This window comes from Podarcis filfolensis, assembly GCF_964270895.1.
Source record: "Podarcis filfolensis genome assembly, chromosome: 7".
NCBI classification, from domain to species: Eukaryota; Metazoa; Chordata; class Lepidosauria; order Squamata; family Lacertidae; genus Podarcis; species Podarcis filfolensis.
Window position 1 is genome coordinate 82,822,575 of NC_139603.1, and position 23,120 is coordinate 82,845,694.

General features: G+C 43.4%; 2 protein-coding genes across 5 annotated transcripts in view; one reads left to right on the forward strand and one right to left on the reverse strand.

The window, feature by feature from the left end:
* On the reverse strand, positions 1-20,553 carry LOC310766133 (solute carrier family 2, facilitated glucose transporter member 5-like). Of its 4 annotated transcripts, none has more exons than XM_083622125.1 (13): positions 20,373-20,553; positions 17,026-17,191; positions 15,716-15,811; positions 15,014-15,156; positions 14,119-14,243; positions 11,914-12,066; positions 11,283-11,408; positions 8,752-8,939; positions 6,710-6,820; positions 5,013-5,114; positions 2,796-2,871; positions 483-610; positions 1-259 (listed from the first exon to the last, which is right to left on the reverse strand). In XM_083622125.1, exons 2-13 carry the CDS (start codon positions 17,155-17,157, stop codon positions 86-88), a joined length of 1,554 nt encoding a protein of 517 aa, XP_083478251.1. In that variant the 5' UTR covers positions 17,158-17,191; positions 20,373-20,553; the 3' UTR covers positions 1-85. The 4 variants fall into 4 exon arrangements, 3 of the variants coding, with proteins under 3 accessions (XP_083478251.1, XP_083478250.1, XP_083478252.1); XM_083622124.1 differs by lacking the exon at positions 20,373-20,553 and adding an exon at positions 19,081-19,214; XM_083622126.1 differs by lacking the exon at positions 20,373-20,553 and adding an exon at positions 18,870-18,937.
* Positions 19,258-23,120, forward strand: part of LOC310766111 (solute carrier family 2, facilitated glucose transporter member 5-like) — a 23,747-nt gene continuing 19,884 nt past the window's right edge. The window contains exon 1 of the mRNA XM_083622083.1: positions 19,258-19,275. Within this exon, the coding sequence (XP_083478209.1) occupies positions 19,273-19,275 (3 nt within the window). The 5' untranslated portion in view covers positions 19,258-19,272. The remainder of the gene's footprint in view (positions 19,276-23,120) is intronic.

A 23,120-nucleotide genomic window follows, 5' to 3' on the forward strand; every position in this document is an offset into this window, starting at 1 on the left:
TCTTGGAATATGTTTTTTTATTTCTTTTTTTAAAAAAAACCCTATTTAATAAATGAACAAACTGCATATGCTGCTTAACAAGTTTCTACTTGGGCGATGGCATCTTGAAATGTACCCTCCTGGGATTCCGGGTGTTCACTTTCCCCCTGATTTCCACAAAGGTTCTGTTTCTGGTTTCTGGAATGAACTTGAATATATAAACAAAGATGGCGAAACCAAATGGACAGAAAAAGATTAAGCTGTAGGGCCCAATATGTATCTAGAGATGAGGGAAATGGGGGGCAGGGAAGGAGAGAAAGAGGCAGACGTGAGTATAATGTAGAGTTCTATCTATCATCTATCTATCCATCCATCCATCCATCCATAACACCCATATATCCTTCTTGGCTCCACCCAGCTCCCCTCATTATTTTTGGGGGGAATAATGGTTGTAAGGAGCAAAGTCTGCACTCCTCATCAAAATTACCTTCAAAATCACTCACCTCTATGTAAAGGAAAATCAGTCCTACGACGAAGCTTAGGAGCCAATGCAAAAATTGTGCAATCACAATGGCTGAAGATCGTGATGACTGAAGGAAGAGCTCCACCACTAGCACAGATGGAAGTGGACCTTTGGTGGATAGAAAGGATTCCAGGAATTTAATACTCCCCCACCCTTGAAAATTGATCTTTCCTAGTTATTGTTTTACTTGATTCAGTTTATTACTGCTCCCAGTGAGACACCTCAGATCAATTTCACAGTACAAACAGCCACAATAAAAACAACTAAAGACAATCCCGTAATTTCAAAACCAATACAGGTGCAGATTAGGATGAAGATCTCCACTTAAAAGGCTTGGTGAAAAAGGAAGGTCTTCAAAAGGTGCCGAAAACACAACCAAGATATGGTGCCTTGCTGATGAGTGATGGGAGAGGATGCCAAAGGCAAGGTGGCACTACACTCAAGGTCAGATTCGGACATCATATGGAACAGACCTCCTGATGAGATGGTATTTGCAATAGGTCCCTGTGGCGTTTGCCCTCCTATGTGTGTGACAACATACTGGGTTCATAGGGAAAGAGTTAACTAATTGTAAAATGACTAACCAATGGGAACCCAGGGGGCAGAGTTAGCTGTGTATAAGGTTTAAGCACAGAGGGTTTTTTAGAGAGTGAGTTAGAATTAGAGTTGTTGAAAAGACAGTCTGGAGTTAGGAGAAACAGAGAAGATAAGTCTGTGGGTTGGGCTAGTCTGGTGTGAGAGAGGGAGAGAATTTGTTAAGAGGAGTCAGTCAAACAGTTGAGATAATCAGTCAGAAGGTATTAGGAAGGTATAGGCCAGTGAAGAAACAAAAGTTAAGATACTGACAGGTATATTATCTGAGAAACCATAAACTTGTTAATGTTTGTAAAATAAACTTGGGGTTTTTTTGTTCACTTTTAACAACTGACTGGACTCAGTGTTTTACCAGAGAGTAACTGGTTGGTGGCAGCAGTAAAGAGAGCACAGTGGTGGCACAGGAATCAATAGACCATTAAACGTCCGGCGACCCGGTGTGATCGCCATAGTCCCAGTCGTTAATGGGTATATAAGGAGTGAGATGATCTCTTAGGCATTCTTATCTCAAGCTGTATGGGACTTTGCACACCAGGACCACTACCTTGAACTTAGCTTTGTAGCTAAACAACAGCCAGTGTAATCCCTTTAGTAGCAGCGTAACAGGGTAGTGAAAGACTGCACCAGTGACCAGTTGGGGCATTACTTATTGTGCTAGTTGTAGGTTCCAGCCCAACCTCATCGGTATGCTGGGAAAGAAGGCATTGCAGTAATCCATCCCAGAGGTTTTCAGAAAATGGATGGCATGGCCCACAATATTTGGCAGGGTTCAAACTCAGTTTGCTGATCCTTATCCAGACCTCTACTGAGTCAAGGTGCCAGTGCAGGGTTTTGCAGACTTCTCCTGATACAGATGTTACAGAGAAATGGAAATTGGGTATCATTACTGCACTGATGACAGCTCTTCCCAAATCTGCTAATGACTATTCCCACAATGGCTTCATAGGGAAACAGCATGGAGGAAAATATGGTACCCTGCAGCATGTCAGAGCACAATTGGCAGGGGACCAAGAGATAATCACCCAGGGCTCTGAAATAGGAGGAGTAGAACCACTGTAAAAGAATGTCTCCAATGCCCATCTCACCAAGGCACACCACCATCAATGGTATCAAATGCTACCAAAATATCAAGTGAAAATAACCACATGCTCTTACTTTCCTCTGTGTCACTGCCTTGTCTTTACTTCTCTGATATACCAAAGTGTAGAATGGCATCTTCTGTGCCGGAGAGGGCAGGGTGGAGGGTACTATCTCCTCGGCCTGATGCCAGGTGCTGGCTCTCATGGCTAGCTCCAAGATGGATGGGTGTCCTATGAATCACAGCAACTCCTCCCTCTCCATCACCCCCCAACACCTGCAGCCTGTGCTCATGCTACATCGTCTATCTTGACAGGCACATCTGGATGTGATCAGGTTCTCCTAGCTCACCCGCCCAGGTCTCAGCAACACATCTCACATGAACAACCTTCTCCACGTTCAAGTTAGATCTAACTCAGGTTGCCACATCACACACAGCAGACAGGCAGCCATGAATCTCTCTATGTGAGGAGTGCAGCATTAATTGTAACTCCCTAGCCTTCTATGGTGAATTACCAACTCCCCATAGCTGTGTGTCTTTCTACCATGATCACTTACATTGATCACTTATTCATCTCTCCCCCATCATCTAAAGAGCTCAACGCATCATCTAAGCACTTACCTGGCCCAATGCCATGTGCAAAAAGGAATATGCTGATTAAGATTACGCTGAAATACCCCATATCTGAGATGACACTCTGTTGGAGAAAGTAGACTGTATTTCAGTAATGTACTTGTGATCTTGTCAGGTGCCCTTTATTTCATAAAAGTTATATACTGCTTGATTGTTTTTTGATATACCTCAAAGTGCATAAAAAGGTAAAGGACCCCTGGACACTTAAGTCCAGTCAAAGGCGACTATGGGGTGCAGCGCTCACCTCGCTTCAGGCCGAGGGAGCTGGTATTTATCCAGACAGCTTTCCAGGTCATGTGGCCAGCATGACATAGAATTATGCTGCGAGACTGTAATTCACATAATCCCTAACCATTGATCATATTGGTTGGGGATGCCGGGAGTTGGGTCCAAGAGCAAAACTCATCTTTCCATTTGCTATCCCTTATTCCTTAAAATTCTGGCCCACAGAATGCAGTAGGTAGTGCAAAACAGCAAGAACTGAGCCCCTGTGAAATCTGTCATCTTGGAATGCAACATCCACGTACAGCGGTACCTCTGGTTACAAACGGAATCCGTTCCGGAGGTCCGTTCGTAATCGGAAACCACCCGTAACATGAGGCGCACTTTCACTAATGGCGCCTCCCACCACATGTGTCCCTCCAGCGCACAATTTCCGCTTGCCAACTACTTGGTGGAGATCACTGATCCCACCCTTCGGAGAGCTTTTACTATGGCACGGTTCCAAACATTGCCAACTGCTTATTTGACCGGTAGATACACAAAAACCCCAGTAGAACACCGTTTATGTCCTTGCCTTATGAAAATTAAAGAGGATCTTACACATTACCTCCTCTATTGCCCCATTTACTCGGGCTTTAGAGACGCATTGCTGCAAATTATACCCAATTCTATAACCAGTCCTGAAGCTAGAGTAAAATTTCTGTTAGTTGATGCAAACCCACGCATTACCCATGTGGTAGCGGTTTTTGTGATGAAGGCCATGAAAGCCAGGGAAAGATTTATGGACGACAATGTAAAGACCCCTTCATCGTCTGTTTAACTCGTTGCTCGTTTTCCCTCCTTTTCTATTCTGTGGGAAGAAGGTTTTGTTGGCATAGTATGTAATGAATTTTAATATTTTTAACTATTGTAGTGTTGATGTTTGTGCGCAGGCATGGTCCTCACAATAAATGGATTTGATTGATTGATTGAATTCCCGCTTGCATCCTGGGGCAAAGTTCGCAACCAGGAGCGGCTACTAACGGGTTAGCAGAGCTTGTAACTCGGAGCATGCGCAACCAGAGGTACCACTGTAATGTTCACCGGGTGGAGACTATGCTCATTCTTATCCATTCACAGAAACATAGGAGGCTGAATTATACCTGCCAACATTTGAACTTGAGCCCCCATGACTGGAAGTTTTTAAGCAGAGTTGAGATGGTGAATTGTCATGGATGCTTTAGCTCAGATCCGTGCATTGCAGAGAGTTGGACTAGCTGGTCCTCAGGGTCCCTTCCGACTCTATAGTTCTATGATTCCATGATTTTACCTCCTTGCTCACTGCTAAACAACAGAGGAATTGGAAGCACCAACCAACAGTACAGCCATTTCAAATCACCTCAGCTTGTATACATAATTTGGGGGAAAGGAAATGTTCTGATGCGTCTACTGCCAGCTTCCCCACTAGCTTTGGAGCTGTTACCGTATTTTTCGCCCTATAGGACGCACCGTCCCATAAGGCGCACCTAATTTTTTTTTTGGGGGGGGGGGTAAATAAAGAAAAAAAATTTATTCCCCCCCCAGGCGTGGGGCTGGGCGGGGGAAGCCCGAGCTTCCCCCGACCCCAGCCCCCAGAACAGGCAACTCTCCGCAAGCCGTGGGAGCCTGGCGCCGGGCTCCCATGCCTTGCGGAGAGCTGTGCGAAGCCTGGGAGCACTGAGCTCAGCGCACCCTGCCTTCGGCATGCAGGCAACTCTCCGCAAGCCGCACGAAGTCTGGAGAGCGAGAGGGGTCGGTGCGCACCGACCCCTCTCGCTCTCCAGGCTTCAGAGAATGCCTGCATTCGCCCCATAGGATGCACACACATTTCCCCTTCATTTTTGGAGGGGAAAAAGTGCGTCCTATGGGGCGAAAAATACGGTACATAGTGCATGTTATAGGGGAAGTGGGCTAGAGGAAAGCCCATTTAGCGACTCTCAGCTCTACATGCCACCAGTTACAAACCTGCAGTTCCATGGCCACAGTTAACAGGACACAGATGAAACCGCTCACCCCAAAGCCAATGAGAAGCGAAAACCTGCGCCCCTTATAATCAGTAATAAAAATCTAAAGAATATAAAGACAAAGATAAAATTACTAAGCATATAGAGGAATAAGATATGCTGAAGAGGTATCAATTTGGCTTCTCTAAAGGTACGTCCTGCTATACTAGCATTTTAGAGTTTCTTCTTATTTTTTTAGTGAATGTCTTCCAGTAGCACCTTAAAGACCAACTAAATTTGTTATTGGTATGAGCTTTCGTGTGCATGCACACTTTTTCAGATACACTGAAACAGAAGTCACCAGACCCTTATATATAGTGAGAGGGTGGGGAAGGGTATTACTTAGAAGGGTGGTGGGAATGGGTGATTGGCTGATAGGTGTGGTAAACCTGTTGAAGACTGTTAACGACTGCAATTGGTCTTACAGGATAAAGCAGGGGGTGAGATGGCTAAAAATAGCTTTATCTTGTATAATGAGATAAGAATCCAATGTCTCTATTCAGACCAGGTCTCTCCATGGTTTGAAGTTTGGTAATAAGTTACAATTCAGCAACTTCCCTTTCCAGTCTGTTTCTGAAATTCTTTTGTAATAAGACAGCTACTTTGAGATCTTGTATAGAATGTCCTGGGAGATTGAAATGTTCTACTGGTTTCTCTGTCTTGTGATTCCTGATTCGACTACAGCAGACCAACACGGCTACCTACCTGTGATTAGTGAATGTTTGTGCAAGAAAGTTATGAATTGCAAGGGCCAGTCTGGATGATACCTTGTGCTCATTCCAAACCCATGATTCTATGATGGGGGAAGGGGAGCGGAATCAGAATTACAGATCAAAGTGTAGAGAGCGTGTGGCAACACAGAAACATATTGGGATTAAAAAATAAATAAATCAGGGCAACTCTTTAGGTTCACACACAAGCTTACATTAAGCAAGAATCCATGTAAAAACAACAGCGCAGTGAGTGTTTGTCACAACTGTGTGTGTATATGAGTGTCAAGGATCTTAAATAAGAAGGAGTTGAATGAAAGCCTGCAAATACCTACTCAAAGAAATCAGGACTTAACAGTAAAGTAAGTGTGCAGAGATGGTTTAGCTTCCAGATGTTGTTGGACTACAACTCTTATCAGCCTCTGTCAGAATGTTCAGTTATTGGGAATGATGGGAGTTATAATCTAACAAATTCAGGAGAGCACCATGTTAACTATCCTGGGTGTATAGATTGCAGTCTTTTGGACATAGCTATACAACAGTCCTAAACTGGTGTAGCACTAATTTCCTTTTTCATACTTGGAAAGTATAAATTCTGTGGTAGTAGGACAGAGATAAGGCACATTCTCCTTAGAAAACAAAAGGCACAAAGGTAAGTGTCCTTGCTCTCACCAACTCAAATTTTATTTAAACAAAAAAATCAAATTCTAAACTAATTTGCAAATTGATTTTTTAAATACCCCTTCGGACAGCTTCCAAGAAGCCAGGTAGTATATGCTAACATGTAGGACTGCTCTTCAAAATAATACTCAGACAACTCATGTAAAACTATAATTCTTGTGGTTTTTATGAAAGGAGGGGCACCTAAATTGACACAAAATAGTTATAAAATGTTGCATGCATTTCCAAGATCTAGAAGGTTAGTGAGAAAGAGGTAGAAGATGCTTACTCCAAATACCATTGAGATACATAAAAAAGTGGTGGCTGCTATTGTCGCAAATCGGGATGAATATATCCCCATATTTATATTTCTGAGGTTTCTCTCTGCATAAGAGTATGCCTGAAAAGAAGATGCATACCATTACAAGTCTTATCTGAATGGAAGAAAAAGAATGTTGACAAAGATACATAACCGACCTGATTCTGCAGGACTTTCTTCGTATTTCGCACTGAACCTTGGATATCAGCTGCCCCTAATCTAGCATGATCTCTATAATTGTCTCGACTCTTTAAGTAACATATCCTATGCTTCAGAGCTGCAATTTTCCTGGCATCCTCCTCCATTTCCAAATTTTCCTCAGTCTGCTGGACATGTAATCTTGGCATGAAAATTCACATCTCCCTACAGCTTTTCTACACATTAGAGCAGAGCTTTCCAAACTTTCCATGTTGGTGACACACTTTTTAGCCATGCACCTTTTTGTGACACACCAATTTCAGTTTCACTAGCAAACTGGTGGGTTGCCTGTTCCCTTTCCAGCCCCAGGAGGAGTGTGGGGCACATTGGCGCAATGCACCTACACACTGCAGCCGACACACTAATGCGTCGTGACACACAGTTTGGAAAGCTCTGCATTAGAGGATCCAAGTTGGAAATGAAGAGAGCTATTCCCTAGAAACAGGCCCTTCTAAGATAAGGGAGAGTTGACTGGGATCTCTTCCTTGCAAAATCAGGTCCTGCTGAGATTGGCCACCAGGTATACGTCTGATCAAAATTGCTGCAGAAGTTCTAATGTATGTACTTTGGCATGTGATTGATCAAACAATTTCATGTAGCTGGATTATTTTGTGGAATGCAGTCTTGCTTTTCTCTGATAATTGAGAAAGTTTTTTGGGGGGAATCATCTCCTTCAATGAAATAGCATAAATATCCCTTTCTTAGAGCATCTGCCCCAATTCCATTTGAGAGCATGCATGCAACCTTTTGCATGTGTCCAAGCCTTGAGATTCAGGTAATTATTATTTAATAAGGGTATTTCAGCTCTGCATCAGTATTATAGGTTGGTAATGTTAGCTTGTAGTATGTAATGTTCTTATGCTATATATAACGTTTTTAACCTTCTCTTATTTGTATCTGCAAGCTGCCTTGAGTTTCATAAGGGAAAAAGGCAGGGTATAAATGGACACCCCCACCAAAAATTTGTTGCACCATCCAACAGATTAGCTCCACCACTTGGCTTGGATTTTTGAATTATTGAAAAGTTAACGAGAATACAATTCACATTTAAGAAACAATGTCAGTCAATAACCCTGCATGACTCGCCATTCAGGATTACCCCAATGACTTCAGCGCTCTGTGCTTCTGGAACCTTTAAAGGTAAAGGTAAAGGGACCCCTGACTATTAGGTCCAGTCGTGGCCGACTCTGGGGTTGCAGCACTCATCTTGCTTTATTGGCCGAGGGAGCCAGTGTACGGTGTGGCCAGCATGACTAAGCCGCTTCTGGCGAACCAGAGCAGTGCACAGAAATGCCGTTTACCTTCCTGCCAGAGTGGTACCTATTTATCTACTTGCACTTTGACGTGCTTTTGAACTGCTAGGTTGGCAGGAGCAGGGACCGAGCAACGGGAGCTCACCCCGTCGTGGGGATTTGAACCGCTGACCTTTTGATCGGCAAGTCCTAGGCTCTGTGGTTTAACCCACAGCACCACCCGCATCCCTCTGGGACCTTTACCCCTCAGCAATGCCATCTTTCCTGTAGAGCAAGACCATTTACTTGGGCAGCAGTGGGAAATCTGCAGCCCACCATGTGTTTTTGGACAAGAACTTCGCTGATGAGAGCTGGAGTCCCAACAATACCCACAAGCCTACAGTTTCCCTCTCCTTGTGTTTCAGAGTTTGATATTTCTAACACTTGGAGAAGCATCTGAAAAACAGAACAGGGGCAAAGAATGCAGCCATTCATAGAGACAAACAGTGGTAGCTCGTATGACAGTCTCTAAATTGTATGTACAACAGGGGCCTTCATTTTGCCTAGCTCAACCTTCCTTACCACACTGATGCCATCGAACTGTTGTCCAACCATCAAGACAATTATGGCAATGACTTGCCTTCGGAGTTTTTTGGCATATAGCAGTTTAAGAGGTTTCATGTTCTTTTCTGACTTTTCAACAACGTCCTCCTGATGGAGCTCTTCAATCTCATCCTCCACATCATTTCTGTTCCTTAGTTTCTTCAGTGCTATGTTAAGAATAGAGGCAGAGAGGATCAGACTTCAATAGAGGTACTTTCTAAAAGAAGAAGAAAAAAGGAAGAGGCTGGTAACAAAGGAAAAGTTGGATGAAGGAAGTCAAGAGGGTGAAATCTTTCCAGAATGCTTGGGAGCCATTGAATGCCGTAAATACAGAAGTCAGAATGCTCACTGCAGAGCAGTAAATATACCACCAAGGTCAAGTGGATGCCTCTGTCGTGAATGAATACAATAAAGGAAGCATTTCAAGGTAAAAGAAAAAGAAAAAAAAAGTTTGTTTTGGAAAATAGAAGTCATGTCCAAATAAGAAAAACAAAAGCAGAGCAGAAGCTTTAGCAAAAGAAAGGCAGGGAGGCATAAACAGAATCTGAGGAGCATATTACTAAAAAAATTAAGAATGATAGAAAATTATGGGGGAAAGAGGTCATCACTCCAAGGGACAGGAAATATATCCCTTAGAAGTGGTCCACTCCTTCATGAACTGATATGTTTTTTGCTGAATAAACACATTCATAATCCGAATACAATTAAATTGTTAGGCAACAAAGATAGCTAATGATTTGCCCACCCAGTGCAAAGGCTGCAGAAGACAGCATCTGGAATGCCTGGTAGACAGTGCTGAGGAGGGGCATTGGTCATAGTGCATGTTATCATCAAATATATTATTTCCTTTACTTGGAAACATGGGATTTGTGGATCAACATGAGGGAGGCTTGACTGCTCTGGAGTCCTTGCCCTCTTGCTAGGTCAACAAAAATGATGAAATCTCTAGTTACCTTGAGGATTTGTCATTGTGGCCAAAAAGTTTTGTCAGCTGAGGATTCCTTCATGTCTGAGTAGTGGAAATCCTCATACAAAACTTAAAACCCAGGCTAATACTGCCTTGATGACTATGTGGGTATAAAGTGCCTTTATAAAGTCCTACAAATTCCAAAGCATTCGGGCCATCACTCTAAAGGCCCCATTTCTTGCAGAAATTTTATCTTGCTCTCCATGTTGTTGGAATGTGAAAAGGAGCCAGATTTGAAAAGTGCTACATTCATTTATATTAACATAACAACATAAGTAGATCCATGATTGATCAGTCCAAATGCTTATCATTATGGTTATCTTAACACCTGTTCATAGAAGACTGGAAAGAAACATTAAATATAAAATTATCAAGCACGCAGAAGAACAAGTTTTGCTGAAGCAGAAGCAACACGGTTTCTGCAAGGGGTGAGTCCTGTCTCACCTTTTAGAGTTGTTTTACAATGTCAGCAAACGTACAGAGGTGATCAGTTGGCACTGTGAACTTTTGAAAAGCTTTTGGCAAAGCACTGCACCTAAGAATCCTGAATAAGCATCACAGCTGTGAGATAAAGAGAATAGGTCCTCTTCTGGACCAGAAACTGGTTAAGAAACAGTAGCAGAAAGTAGGGATCAATGGACTCCCAATGGAGAGATGTAGAAAGTGAAGTTCCCCCACTGGCTCGGCACCCAGTGCAGCAGAACCAGTTGTACTGCCCTAAATATATGATGGCCACACACATCACTGTGAGAAGGAAGAAGGAAGAAAAGTGCAATGGGGGCAGGCAAAGGATCTCAATATGATCCTTTTACATGGTTTTGTATGTTCTGCAGTATTTTATGCATTGTGATTTGCTCTTTATTGATTTATTGATTGATAATTCTTCATTGTGGTCTAAACGGTTTAATTATTATTTGTTGATGTTTAATTTTACTGATTACTATTAGATTCTGATGGATTGTTGAACGCTGCTTTGTTTGATATAAGTTGTTTATTTTAAAGTTATTATGACTTTTAATATTGGATCAGATTGTTACTATTAATGTTTGATGTTTTATTGTGTTTTTATTTGTGTTGGAAGTTGCCCAGAGTAGCTTGGGCAACCCAGCCAAATGGGTGGGGTATAAATACTACTACTACTACTACTACTACTACAACAACAACAACAACATGGCTGGCTCCAGAGAGACTGTCCTTCTTTCCACCACCCTGGCCCAATTCTACATTTTATACCATTTATTTGCTTCGGTGTTTAAACACTGGAAACTGCCTTGGGTGCCCTGACAGAAAGGTACTAAGCATATAAATGCAATAAATAAATCTATGTATACAGCAAATGAACATTTACATAACATGTTTTTCATACTTCTCATATGTAGTTCTTCTGAAATGGATGTTAGTGGGCTCTTATGACTGACCGCGTAGGAATAACAAGGATGCTAGAATGGCGAGACCTTATGTGACCAGCCAATAGTGGGTGACATTGCACAGCTATGTAGGGTGCTCACACTTAGAGGTCCCAGTGCAATTCAACATATCATACCTTTCCTTGAGCTCTCTTCATCCCTCTTCTGAATGAGTAGGTACCGAGGGCTTTCAGGTAAAAAGGGCAATAGAGGCAACTGAAGAAATGGCATAACACCAAAAAGTTTTATCAAAATTGGGAAGCCTGTGGAAGAAGATAGTACAAAGATAAGGTGAAGAAACAGCAGTGCTCCATCTGATGCTATCTACCATATGTTTGAGAAAGGGTCTTGTTGGTTGGTTGGTCATTCTGTTCTCTATGGGTTTGGACGTCTTTCAAGACATAATCAGCAAACTCAGCACGAGGGTTTCAACGTTGGGGGACCTTAGTCAACATGTGGATGCCAGATGTCATTTTGAACTAAGATGGCAGGCCAAAAAGTCTTTACTAATTTTGGGGAAATTAATGTTGCAGTACTGGCACCTTTTCCTCCCACATGTTAAAAGTGTGGCACTTATTCTAACAACATCCTGGTGAGTACCAGAAACTTACTTACTTACTCACTTACTTATTTTAAAAGCAAGCACATCCAAAAACCATTGTGGTTTTTAAATGGATAGTGTTATCTACAAAACTGGTTTCCACAAAATCCTGGGCAGCACTCCCCTCCGCTATACTATAAGGCAAAGAATTAATATCACTGAATTACCTTTTCCCGTCCCCAAGACTTCTTGAAGACAAAGTATCTGAGCCACGAGGAAACCAAACAAATAAAACAGTTGGTACATCATGATAATGCCTCCCCTCAGGCTTCTAGGGGAGATCTCGCCAAGATAGAGAGGGCCAACACAGAAGCATATTCCTGGTTAGATAGAAATTCAAATGGTAATACGCAACATGCATGTGACATGATTTATTTATTAAGGCTTGTATTCAACAAATTACTATGCAAATCATCCTATCAGCACAATGTGCACAACTGAACATTGCCCAACTCTCACCCCCCCCCATGTGGTTGTCGACATGCAGAGGAATGGGAGGCCAGCTGGCAAGCCGCAGCTCGGATGTCTCCTTCCATCGGCCCATGCTCCGACGTAAATCAGCAACCTGGGCTTCAAAGCCAGGGCACGCTATCAGCAGAGAGAACTGTGCAAACAGAACAGGCGTGAGGCTACTACAACTACAGATTTATTAATCATAAATCAGGACAAAGAAACATGTCATCTCTCTCTCTCATGTCATCTCAGAGAGAACGGGAAAAGCAAAAGCTATACACAACGGAAGTTCCCAGCATACTGTGCTGGAATGTAAACAGACATGTGGCACGCAACAGTTCCTCATGTCTGCTCCTTAAGGTGGAATAGAAATGTCAACAGATGCCCCGGCAAATATTTTCCTATAGTTTTTTTCAATCCTCCAGAATAGATTTGGGAATGCTGTGTGTTGCACATAGTGGGAGGAAATTGGGGAAGGTCGTCTTGGAAGGAATTAAAGGGCAAAAAGGGATACTTGGGATAATGGTAATCATCTCTTCATTGAGAAGGCATCAACTTCTTATCTTTGGTTTCAGCTAGGATTTGCTCCAGGGCAAAATCTCCGAAGGGTTTAGTGCCTACAAAGGTCATAGAGGTTAAACCTGTACACAAGGAAGCATCCACCTCCCTGTCAGTTAGCCAGAGGTGTCTCCTTGTGACCATTCCAGCAGCCATTGCATGAGAGGAGGACTGGGCAAAGTCCACAGGTGAGTCAGAGATGAATGCAAGGACATGGGAAGGTTTTAGAAGTGGTTTCTGGATTCTGTCAGGGTCCTGAGTTGGATAGCCTAGAACATCTTCAATTGAAAATAGTACTGCCTTGGAAAAAACAGAGGTGGAGACTGAGGCTCTAATAGCTAATGTAGAAGCTTCATGTAGACGGGACGCGGGTGGCGCTGTGGGTAAAACCTCAGCGCCTAGGAGTTGCCGATCACACGGTCGGCAGTTCAAATCCCCGCGGCGGGGTGCGCTCCCGTCGTTCGGTCCCAGCGCCTGCCAACCTAGCAGTTCGAAAGCACCTCCGGGTGCAAGTAGATAAATAGGGACCGCTTACCAACGGGAAGGTAAACGGCATTCTGTGTGCTGCGCTGGCTCGCCAGGTGCAGCTTGTCATGCTGGCCACGTGACCCAGAAGTGTCTGCGGACAGCGCTGGCTCCCGGTCTATAAAGTGAAATGAGCGCACAACCCTAGAGTCTGGCAAGACTGGCCCGAACGGGCAGAGGTACCTTTACCTTTACTTTTAGAAGCTTCATGTACACATTTGAGAGCAGAGTCAGATTGACACTGATTGGCATCTTTCATTGTATATTCCCATATCTGGAAAGTGGGGCAATCAATTGAAGAGGGCAGATACGGGTTGCTCAGCGATTGAAGGCATAGGCACCTGAGTACCCTTGTCAAACTCTGTGGCAAAATCTGGTGAAGTTGCCTCCTTAACCTGCTGTAGCCAAGTTGAGAGCATATTGCTGTAAAAGGACTTGCTGAGAAGGAGAAAAATTATCATAGTGGGCTAAATGAATGGGATGTAAAAGGAATTGTTGCTGAGGAGAAACCAACTGGGGCACTGAAGCAGCAAACCAGGAGGGGGGCACAATGGCCAGAAATAAACTGTGCATGTGAAAGTAGGGGGCTGTCTAATGGATCCTGCAGCAGTGATACAGGCAGTCATAGATCCCGGGGAAACTGCTTCATGAAAAGATCTCTCTCACCCACAACAGCACAGAGGGTGCAAGGACCTATTCTCCTGCTCTTTTTCAGGTACCAAATTTCAGTGTTCCTGATCTAATCAGCTTAATGGCACAAATTGCAAGCTGACTTCTGACCAGGTGTCCTTAACTTTTTTAAAATATAAGGCACTAAATCCAGGACCCTGACTCACCTGTGCTTATTCCAGAGCAGAGACGTGAAAAGATGATGTATCCGTGATTATGTATTGAAAGTGAGAATGTCATCACAACAGCAAATATAATTGCTGAAAGGTTAGTTATGAACAGTGCAACTTTCCTGAAAAGATAGTGAAATGGAGCAGTGAGGTAGGGAATATATCGTACCATCTAAAGAGCAAAGGAGGGGAGGTACTATGGAACTGCAAGGGAGTCCTCAGGGTTGTTGTTTTTGTTTTGGTTTTGGGTTTTTTGGGGACAATTGCTTTTGGTTGTCATAGTTTGCAGAAGGGAGAAAGAACTACACGAGGCACCAAAACTCCTACTACCAAATCAGATATCTCAAAGATTGCAGGACAAACTGAATTTCCACAAGGGCTAGAAAACTAATATTTGTCACTATGCTAGGCAAGTTTTGTTAGTTGGGGAAACTGGTGAGAGAGTCTGGGATCCTCTTAATGGAGGCATGTGCTCTACTACTGACCTGGAAAAATCTTTAGGTGCCTGCCCTAGGTACATAACTGAACGAAACCACATTGAAAGGATGATCTTGAATTCAGAAGGCATGTACCCACCTCCTAAAAACAAAGCTTCATTAGCTACCATTAGGTCTCCAGGGCCCTAACTAGATCCTATTGTGTTTCTGACTGCTACATATCCCTCCATGAAATGTCTAACAATTGTTAAATGTCATCTGACAAATACGTGTGCATTTTTCTATCTCTGAAACCCCACCCTATTGCTTGAATGAACAAGAGGAATGATAATGTTATTGTAGCTTTATAAGATGTTAACCGGGGTTAGAGGGGCTGTAGTTAGCAACAATCTCCCATCACCACACCCTGCCATACTAGGACATGTAGATCACAAGTCTCAAGTTTATCTCTATACCTGCCAAATCTATCTAACAACCAACCAGCAGGAATAGTTGCAAAGGAGGCTCCGAGTGGAAACATAGTCACGGTGATAGACAGAAGGGTAATCTGAAAATCTGCTTCTTCGGGTCTTGTTATGTTATAGAAGCTAGGAAGGAGCTAGGACATAAGCACATAATGATTAGAACCTCATCACAGATCACATGGCAAAAAACCTGGAGAGCTTGGGACTTAGCTGAAATCCAGGAGGGCCATGGCCAGTCAGTGCATACAATGAGTTACATGGCCTATCTCCAACAATAATAGCAATAATAGTTTTATTATTTATACCCTGCCTATCTGGTTTCCCCAGCAACTCTGAGCAGCGTCCAGCACATATAAAAACATAATAAAAAGTCAAACATTAAAAACTTCCTGATACAGGGTGCCTTTAGATGTATTCTAAAAGTTGTGTAGTTCTTTATTTCCTTGACATCTGACTGGAGGGTGTTCCACAGGGAAGGCGCCACTGCCGAGAAGGCCCTTTGCCTGGTTCCCTGCAGCTTCACTTCTTGCAATGAGGGAACCACCAGAAGGACCTTGGAACTGGACCTCAGTGTCTGGGCTGAACAATGGGGGTGGAGATGCTCCTTCTAGTATATTGGACTGAGACCCTTGCTTTTTGAAGGGCCAAAAGCCTTTGCTTTTTGAAGCCATCTTTGCTGTAGCGCCATCTTACCCCAACAGTGTTGTAGAGTACCCACAGATTGTAGCCATGCTGCATAGGTATGAGACAGGAAGCAACCGTTACCAGAATCAGCACCATGGACAGCTCCTACAGGAAGGAGCAGCAAATACTGGGATGAGACTGCACATTAATTAAGTACACTTACCACTAATAAGATCCTAAATGGAAAGACAGAAAAAATATATAGGTCTGACACCTGGACATTGCTTCATAAATGCATTTTTTTGTACCAAGTGTTAGCTGAGTTCTCTGGGTGGTTTCCAACCTCATTAAAATTCAAACTGCTACAAAATTAGAAACAAAGAAAAATATTAAATATAAACAACACAAACAGCCATAATGTAGACACTGCCTGGAGACTTTCTCTAGGGAGAACATTTCATGAAGGGGGCTCCACCTTTTAAAAAGCCCTTTCTCTCATCACTTGCCTCTAAAGGGCCAGTTAGCATAGCAAGGAGCAGGTGGGTACCTATGGGAGTGGGAGAAGGCAATATTATATACCAAACCTTTTCCTTTCCTTTCCTTTTAATGGACTAGTTCTATTTCACCACAATGCTAAACTGAATCCTGCTTATTTTCAATTATCAGTAGTCCTTTATTGCTAAGCACCACACCCTTAATAGATATGTTACCTATGCAATACAGATATCAGATGGTATCCTTTATTGTGATTAATTCAAGCTACACCCCTATCTTGAAGATCTATGACAGAGGAGTCGATCTAATGCCCAGAGGTGCCTGCTCTTTGGAATAGATATATGGAGTCCATGCGGCTGAAGCTACCATTCTACATTAAAAATGCTCAACTGGTTATCAAAACCACCTACATAGAAGGATTGAATTGGAAGAGATCTTGAAGATAATATTGTCCAACCCCCTGTCAGTGTTCAACTGTCATAGGCATATGACTGCATGAGGTGTGTTGAACTGTAGCTGGCTGAACTGATGCTGGAGTAAATCCTCAAAAATGGTATTCTGAGTGTGTGGGGGAGGTGGAATTAGAATGGATTTGGTTTTGATCTTAAGCATGTTAAGCTTGGTCATGTGACCTGGGAACACAGCGTAGAACACTATTTTAAAGTTTTGTTTTACGTCTGCCAGGCTTAAGCAGAGCAGCACTCACTAGCCCCACTGATTAATGGAGTCTGGTTCTGGTGTAAATTTATGCTGGCTTAACTTAAATCAACTTGCTCATTGTGCATAGGATTGCTTCTTTAGTGACTGATGGATCAGTTGTATCCTCCTTTTTATTCATGGTTTTTTAGGGAGTGGATTGGACGAAGCACTCCACTCTCACTCACCCCTTTCTTGGTTGCTGCATTGCCTACATTCTTCTTGCTATCCCTGGCTTCTTGAAAAGTGGATTGGACAAAACCCTCTGAGTTCACCTCTCTCTCCATTTCTGCACCGGCTTTTTCATCTCCTTGGTCCATGCTTTCTTGTGTAAGAGTCAGAAAACACACTCACCTGTTGGGGAATAAAAAAGTTACCCTATTGGACTTACCCTATTTCCCAGCACTCATCTCCAGATTGAAAACTTGAAGTTCTTCCTTTGAGCCCAAATCATTAAAAGCAACAAAACATCAACAACCTAACCTAACCTAAGGGTCATCACCAGTGGTGTAATGGAGGAGGAGGACAGGGGATTGCAGCTCTGGGACTTCTTCAGAGCAGAAGTGTTTGTGTCATCTGGCAAATGCACCAGGATAACTGATGAAACCTCCTTGCTTTGTCAAGTGAATGAGGTGAAGTTTGTGATGGATATCTTAGAGAAAATCGATATATAGAAAATAATCAAGTGGATGCAGAGTACTTTGATAAGGTTTCGTCTTCAGATAGCACTCTACATTTTAACACTTCTTTGCAAGCTTGTTTACATTTATAATGAAAAACTAAAATTTGCACTTTTTGTGGTCGACTGTATTTTGAATGAGCTTAGTGAGTTGTAGAAGCTGAATATCCATTGGAGTGCTATCACACAGCTCTTAATAAATTGAGTACTGCTACCTACATTTTTGGAGTCTCCTTGGGGACATGAGTATGGATCTGCCATGATGAGCATCTGCGCTTCAAATTTTACCACTATACTTGTCATCACCAAATCACTAGTATTGACTATGGGAGAGAACTTCTTTAGTCCTTGAACATTTGGCTCCTTCAACATATACAGTTGTACCTTGGAAGTTGAACAGAAGTCCGTTCAACTTCCAAAACATTCCTTTGAAAACCAAGGTACAACTGTATTGACATGATCTCAGACAGAAGCTGGAGAAAGTACAAGAGCTGCCCATGTCATTGATTGTATAAACAACAAGGTACAGATGGAATCTCTCTATGGGCAGTCTCCCCACCCAATGCAGAGCATACACCATGGAAGGATTCAAGGACAAACAAGCAAGAATCCACAAATGTGTATGCACAAGCATCACCAACCCACACCGCCTGCTATGTGCAGAAGGCAAGACAACTACTTCCTTGGGTCAAATAAGGCCACAGCTTTATTGATTATTGACGTAAGAGGTTTGGCATGGGAATTGGATATAACCATTTTCATCCAGCCTACCTGCTGGATGTGTTGATTATTGGGGTCAACTCTAAAGTGGTGATGTCCTATGACTTATATCAAGTAGGAACATCCCTGTTGGATCACCATGTTGAGGATTGCCACAGCCCTCGCCTGGGTGTCTGTATAGAAGCGGTTCTTCCTAGTTCCATTTATCAGGATACCCCTTACCCTTTGCAGGGAGAGGCAGAAGATGCAGCCTCCCGTCAACCAGGATTAAGGCTTACCCAATGCTTAAACCACTAAAGTTTTGGTGATTGCTATGAGGTAGGCAAAACCCACTAGACAAGGCTAATTGGTCCAAGGGGAGATCCTGCCTGGCCCTAAATATGGTGGCCAACAATGTCCACAGCAAGGTCAAATGCACCACAATAATGACAACAACATAAAGTGAGTGAGTGAGTGAGTGGGTGAGAGATCCGACAAGGAAACTGTGTGCAGGAGCAAGGGTAGGCCATTTTAAATACTGGACAAGTGAACCCAAGTGAAACCTGCTGGCCTCAGTTGGTCCCAGGAAGAGTCCACCCCCCCCCCAGGCCTGCCTGCAATAGGCCAATTCAGCAGGCACACCTAGAATCTGACCTCCTAGCTAGCATGGAGGACCCACTGGCTCCTCAATGGCCATGAGACGCCCACATGTAGACACTCCATGCTGGATCACACCAGGCAGGGTTCTGCAGGCCCGCAAGGCCACCAGACCAATGGTTGGGTTAGTGGAATTAGGTGCACAAATGTTGCCACCCGCTGCTGCCCAATATGTAGAGAAGAAACAGACAAAACAAATACTTCTTACCACAGTGGTCCCAGACTGGTGAGGAGGGAGGAACAGAGTCAATTCCTATTTTAAAATTTTTTTTAAGCACTCAGAACTCTATTGGTGTTGCGAGAGCCAATCAGGGGGATGGATGTCAGAAGGTTCCAATAAGCTGTTGACAGTTGGGAGCTGAGATGACCCAAGCTTTCTCCTGACAAAGGAGACTGCTCTATGGTTGTATTCTAACAATAATTTAACTTGGAACAGTTGCTGGGGCGATAGAACTAGAATTCTGTTTCCTGCTGAATCAGAAAAAAAGTCAATTGTTGTTGTTGTTTTGTAGGCACTAGTAGGATGGTTCTGTTCAGATCTTCTGGCTTCTGGTGTTATGATTCCAACGGTTGTAGATAAAATGAAGAAGAAGAAAAAAGAGTTTCCCAGCTCTTTCCTCTCCTCCTTTGGTATTACTGGTTTATTTTGGGCTGTTCTGTATTAACGTAGCTCTTCCCCAGGCCTATAGGACCCCCCATTAGTGTTGTGATTCAACTTACATGTCCCTGCCTTCTCTAAGTGGTAGGCTGAGTCCATCATTATCTGGACTGGAGGGAAGAACATTCATAGTCACCCCCCCCCAAAAAAAAAGCAGTGGAGCTGTGGTTTACCCCACAGGTCTAATTTCCAGCACCCTTAAGAAACCATAGTTCCCTAGATTCTTTGGGCTCTTTTGGAGGGGTGTCTTTAAAGTGATGGATCATTTTCTCTCCTCACACTAAGAAGAAGAAGAGTTTGGATTTGATATCCCACTTTATCACTATCCGAAGGAGTCTCAAAGCAGCTAACATTCTCCTTTCCCTTCCTCCCCCACAACAAACACTCTGTGAGGTGAGTGGGGCTGAGAGACTACAGAGAAGTGTGACTAGCCCAAGGTCACCCAGCAGCTGCATGTGGAGGAGCGAGGAAGCAAACCCAGTTCCCCAGATTACGAGTCTATCGTACTTAACCACTACACCACACTGGCTCTCACTAGGAATTTACGCATATGCTTCAGTCCGAACCACTATTCTTTCACACTTTCACCTGACATTTCCTGTTATTCTGCTACTGGTTTACTTTACACGTCTGTGTTCTGCTTTATCATCTACCGATGCAGAAACATTCATTTATTTCTCTTTCACATAGCACAAAATAGGCACACATATCCACCATCAGATATTGTCAACAGGAGGAGAACATTTGGGTGAAATTCTCATAGAGATTTTCCTACCGTTTCCTTGCTTTTGAAATGGCTAAATACATTTGCGAGTGCTCTTTCATTCTACAAAATATCTCACCAGTGGTTTGCACTATGTAGCCTTCCCAGTTTGCCCATGCTTGAATTGCTTGTAACTCCCAGGGGAAGACATCATGAGGTAACTGCCATGTTGTCTTCTCACATCAGAAAGCTTTGGTTGAACAGCAACAATAAGGTATGCTAAAAAAGAAAGAAAAGAAAACCTAACACCCACAGAAATTCTGGATAAATGCTTAAGTGCCATGAGAATGGAAGAGAAAAATAGCACTCTTTTTCATAGAAGAAGAAAACTCTGGAGAAATTGGAGGACATCTTTCAAAACACAAGGCATGGCATGGGTTCCTTTTGTGGGAGGGGACCCAAGGGCCCCCAAAATGTGATAGTGCAATTAGAATGAACTTATAGTAGCCTATTGGGATGCGGGTGGCGCTGTGGGTTAAACCACAGAGCCTAGGACTTGCTGATCAGAAGGTCGGCGGTTCGAATCCCCGCGATGGGGTGAGCTCCGGTTGCTCGGTCCCTGCTCCTGCCAACCTAGCAGTTCGAAAGCACATCAAAGTGCAAGTTGATAAATAGGTACCACTCTGGCAGGAAGGTAAACGGCATTTCCGTGCGCTGCTCTGGTTCACCAGAAGTGGCTTAGTCATGCTGGCCACATGACCCGGAAGCTGTACGCCAGCTCCCTCGGCCAATAAAGTGAGATGAGCACCGCAACCCCAGAGTCGGCCATGACTGGACCTAATGGTCAGGGGTCCCTTTACCTTTACCTTATAGTAGCCTATTGCTTTAAGAAACTGTTAAGAAACTGCTGAGAAAGCTTCTCACTTTGCAAGCCTCCCCCCATAAGAGAGAGAAGCGGAAATCGCAATACATGCAGGTTCACAGCATACACAATACAAAGCACAATAGAAGCACAATAGCTTTTGCTACAAAATGTATCTAAGTGAAGGTTATGCTTGTGCACAGTAGATGTTGAGCTACGAATATGCTTATGTTAGAAGCGCAGGCACGCTAAAATGAAATGTAACTAAATAATTTCTGGCTAACGACAGCTTGTATGCTTTTTTTAAAATGAGGTAATGAAAAAGCATATGATTGGAGGAAATTGTGATGCTTTGTGGCAAAAGCTTATAAATAACCCCCATTCCCTGACCTCTGAGTGGGGGTTCCAGCCTTTGTGGAGTGATCCCACTAAAACACTTTACTGCAGTAAATAAACTTTCTGGATTCTTTCTTCAACCTGACTCATGAGTAGTTAACGGTACTAGTGAGACAGCAGATTTGCACTGCAACACCTTCCTTTCCTCTCATAACACCCACCAACAATTCCTAAGAAATGGCTGGCTGTTGAAGCATTGCAATTAAAGAATTTAAAGTGGAAGGGTGACCTTTTCCTTCAAAATTATAGGGAATTTCACCATTTCCTTCATCTGGTGCAGGTATTTTAGTTTCAGTATAAACAGGACTCCCTTTTCGCACCTACACACACACACACACACACACACACACACACACACACACACACCACTTTTAATTGTTCTACGAGACATGGAGGGAAAGAAAGAAGAAAACTAGGATATTGCAGGATCAAACCAAAAACTGGGATGACTTCTGTAATTCTGGAACTGTCCCTGTAAAATTGGGACATGGAGGGTGTGGATCAGTTCCATGCTACCTAAGTCCCAAAGCTTATCAGTGCTGACTACTTGAGGAGATTTTTGGTGCAATGAATAACTGGAAGTTCAGAACATAGAATGAGCAGGAAGTTCTTTCCTCTTTGAATTTATAAGTGTCTAGTTTCTGGCCCCATAAATCCCCAGCTCTCCCAATCTACCAGATCTATCATTTTGTTACTTATCCCTGGTAAATCATTCTCCCTGTCGGAAATTATTTCTTAAATGTGTGGTGGTGTCATCATTCTTCCAGTTTTAACTGCTTCCAAAGGGTATCTAGAAGTCAGACATGGAAGTCCCCCATGAGCATGGTTGTACAGAGATACACATGAACACTGAAACATTGTGCCAAGCACATGCAGCCATTCCCACATACCACAACTGCTGAAATGTTAAGAACATTTTAAAACCATTGATGGACTCTAGCTAAATCATATAGGTAAAGGTAAAAGGACCCCTGACAATTAGGTCCAGTCGTGACCGACTCTGGGGTTGCGGCACTCATCTCGCTTTATTGGCCGAGGAGCCAACGTACAGCTTCCGGGTCATGTGGCCAGCATGGCTAAGCCGCTTCTGGCGAACCAGAGCAGCGCACGGAAATGCCGTTTACCTTCCTGCAGGAGCGGTAGCTATTTATCTACTTGCACTTTGACGTCCTTTCGAACTGCTAGGTTGGCAGGAGCAGGGACCGAGCAATGGGACTCACCCCGTCGTGGGGATTCGAACCGCCGACCTTCTGAATGGCAAGCCCTAGGCTATGTGATTTAACCCACAGCGCCACCCGCGTCCCCCTAACTAAACCTAGCTAAACCTGCGTCCCCCTAGCTAAACCATATATTGCCCTCTAAATACTGAAAGGAATGCAAAATGAAGAAGAAGAAGAAGAAGAGTTTGGATTTGATATCCCGCCTTTCACTCCCTTTAAGGAGTCTCAAAGCGGCTCACATTCTCCTTTCCCTTCCTCCCCCACAACAAACACTCTGTGAGGTGAGTGGGGTGAGAGACTTCAAAGAAGTGTGACTAGCCCAAGGTCACCCAGCAGCTGCATGTGGAGGAGCAGAGACGCGAACCCGGTTCCCCAGATTACGAGACTACCGCTCTTAACCACTACACCA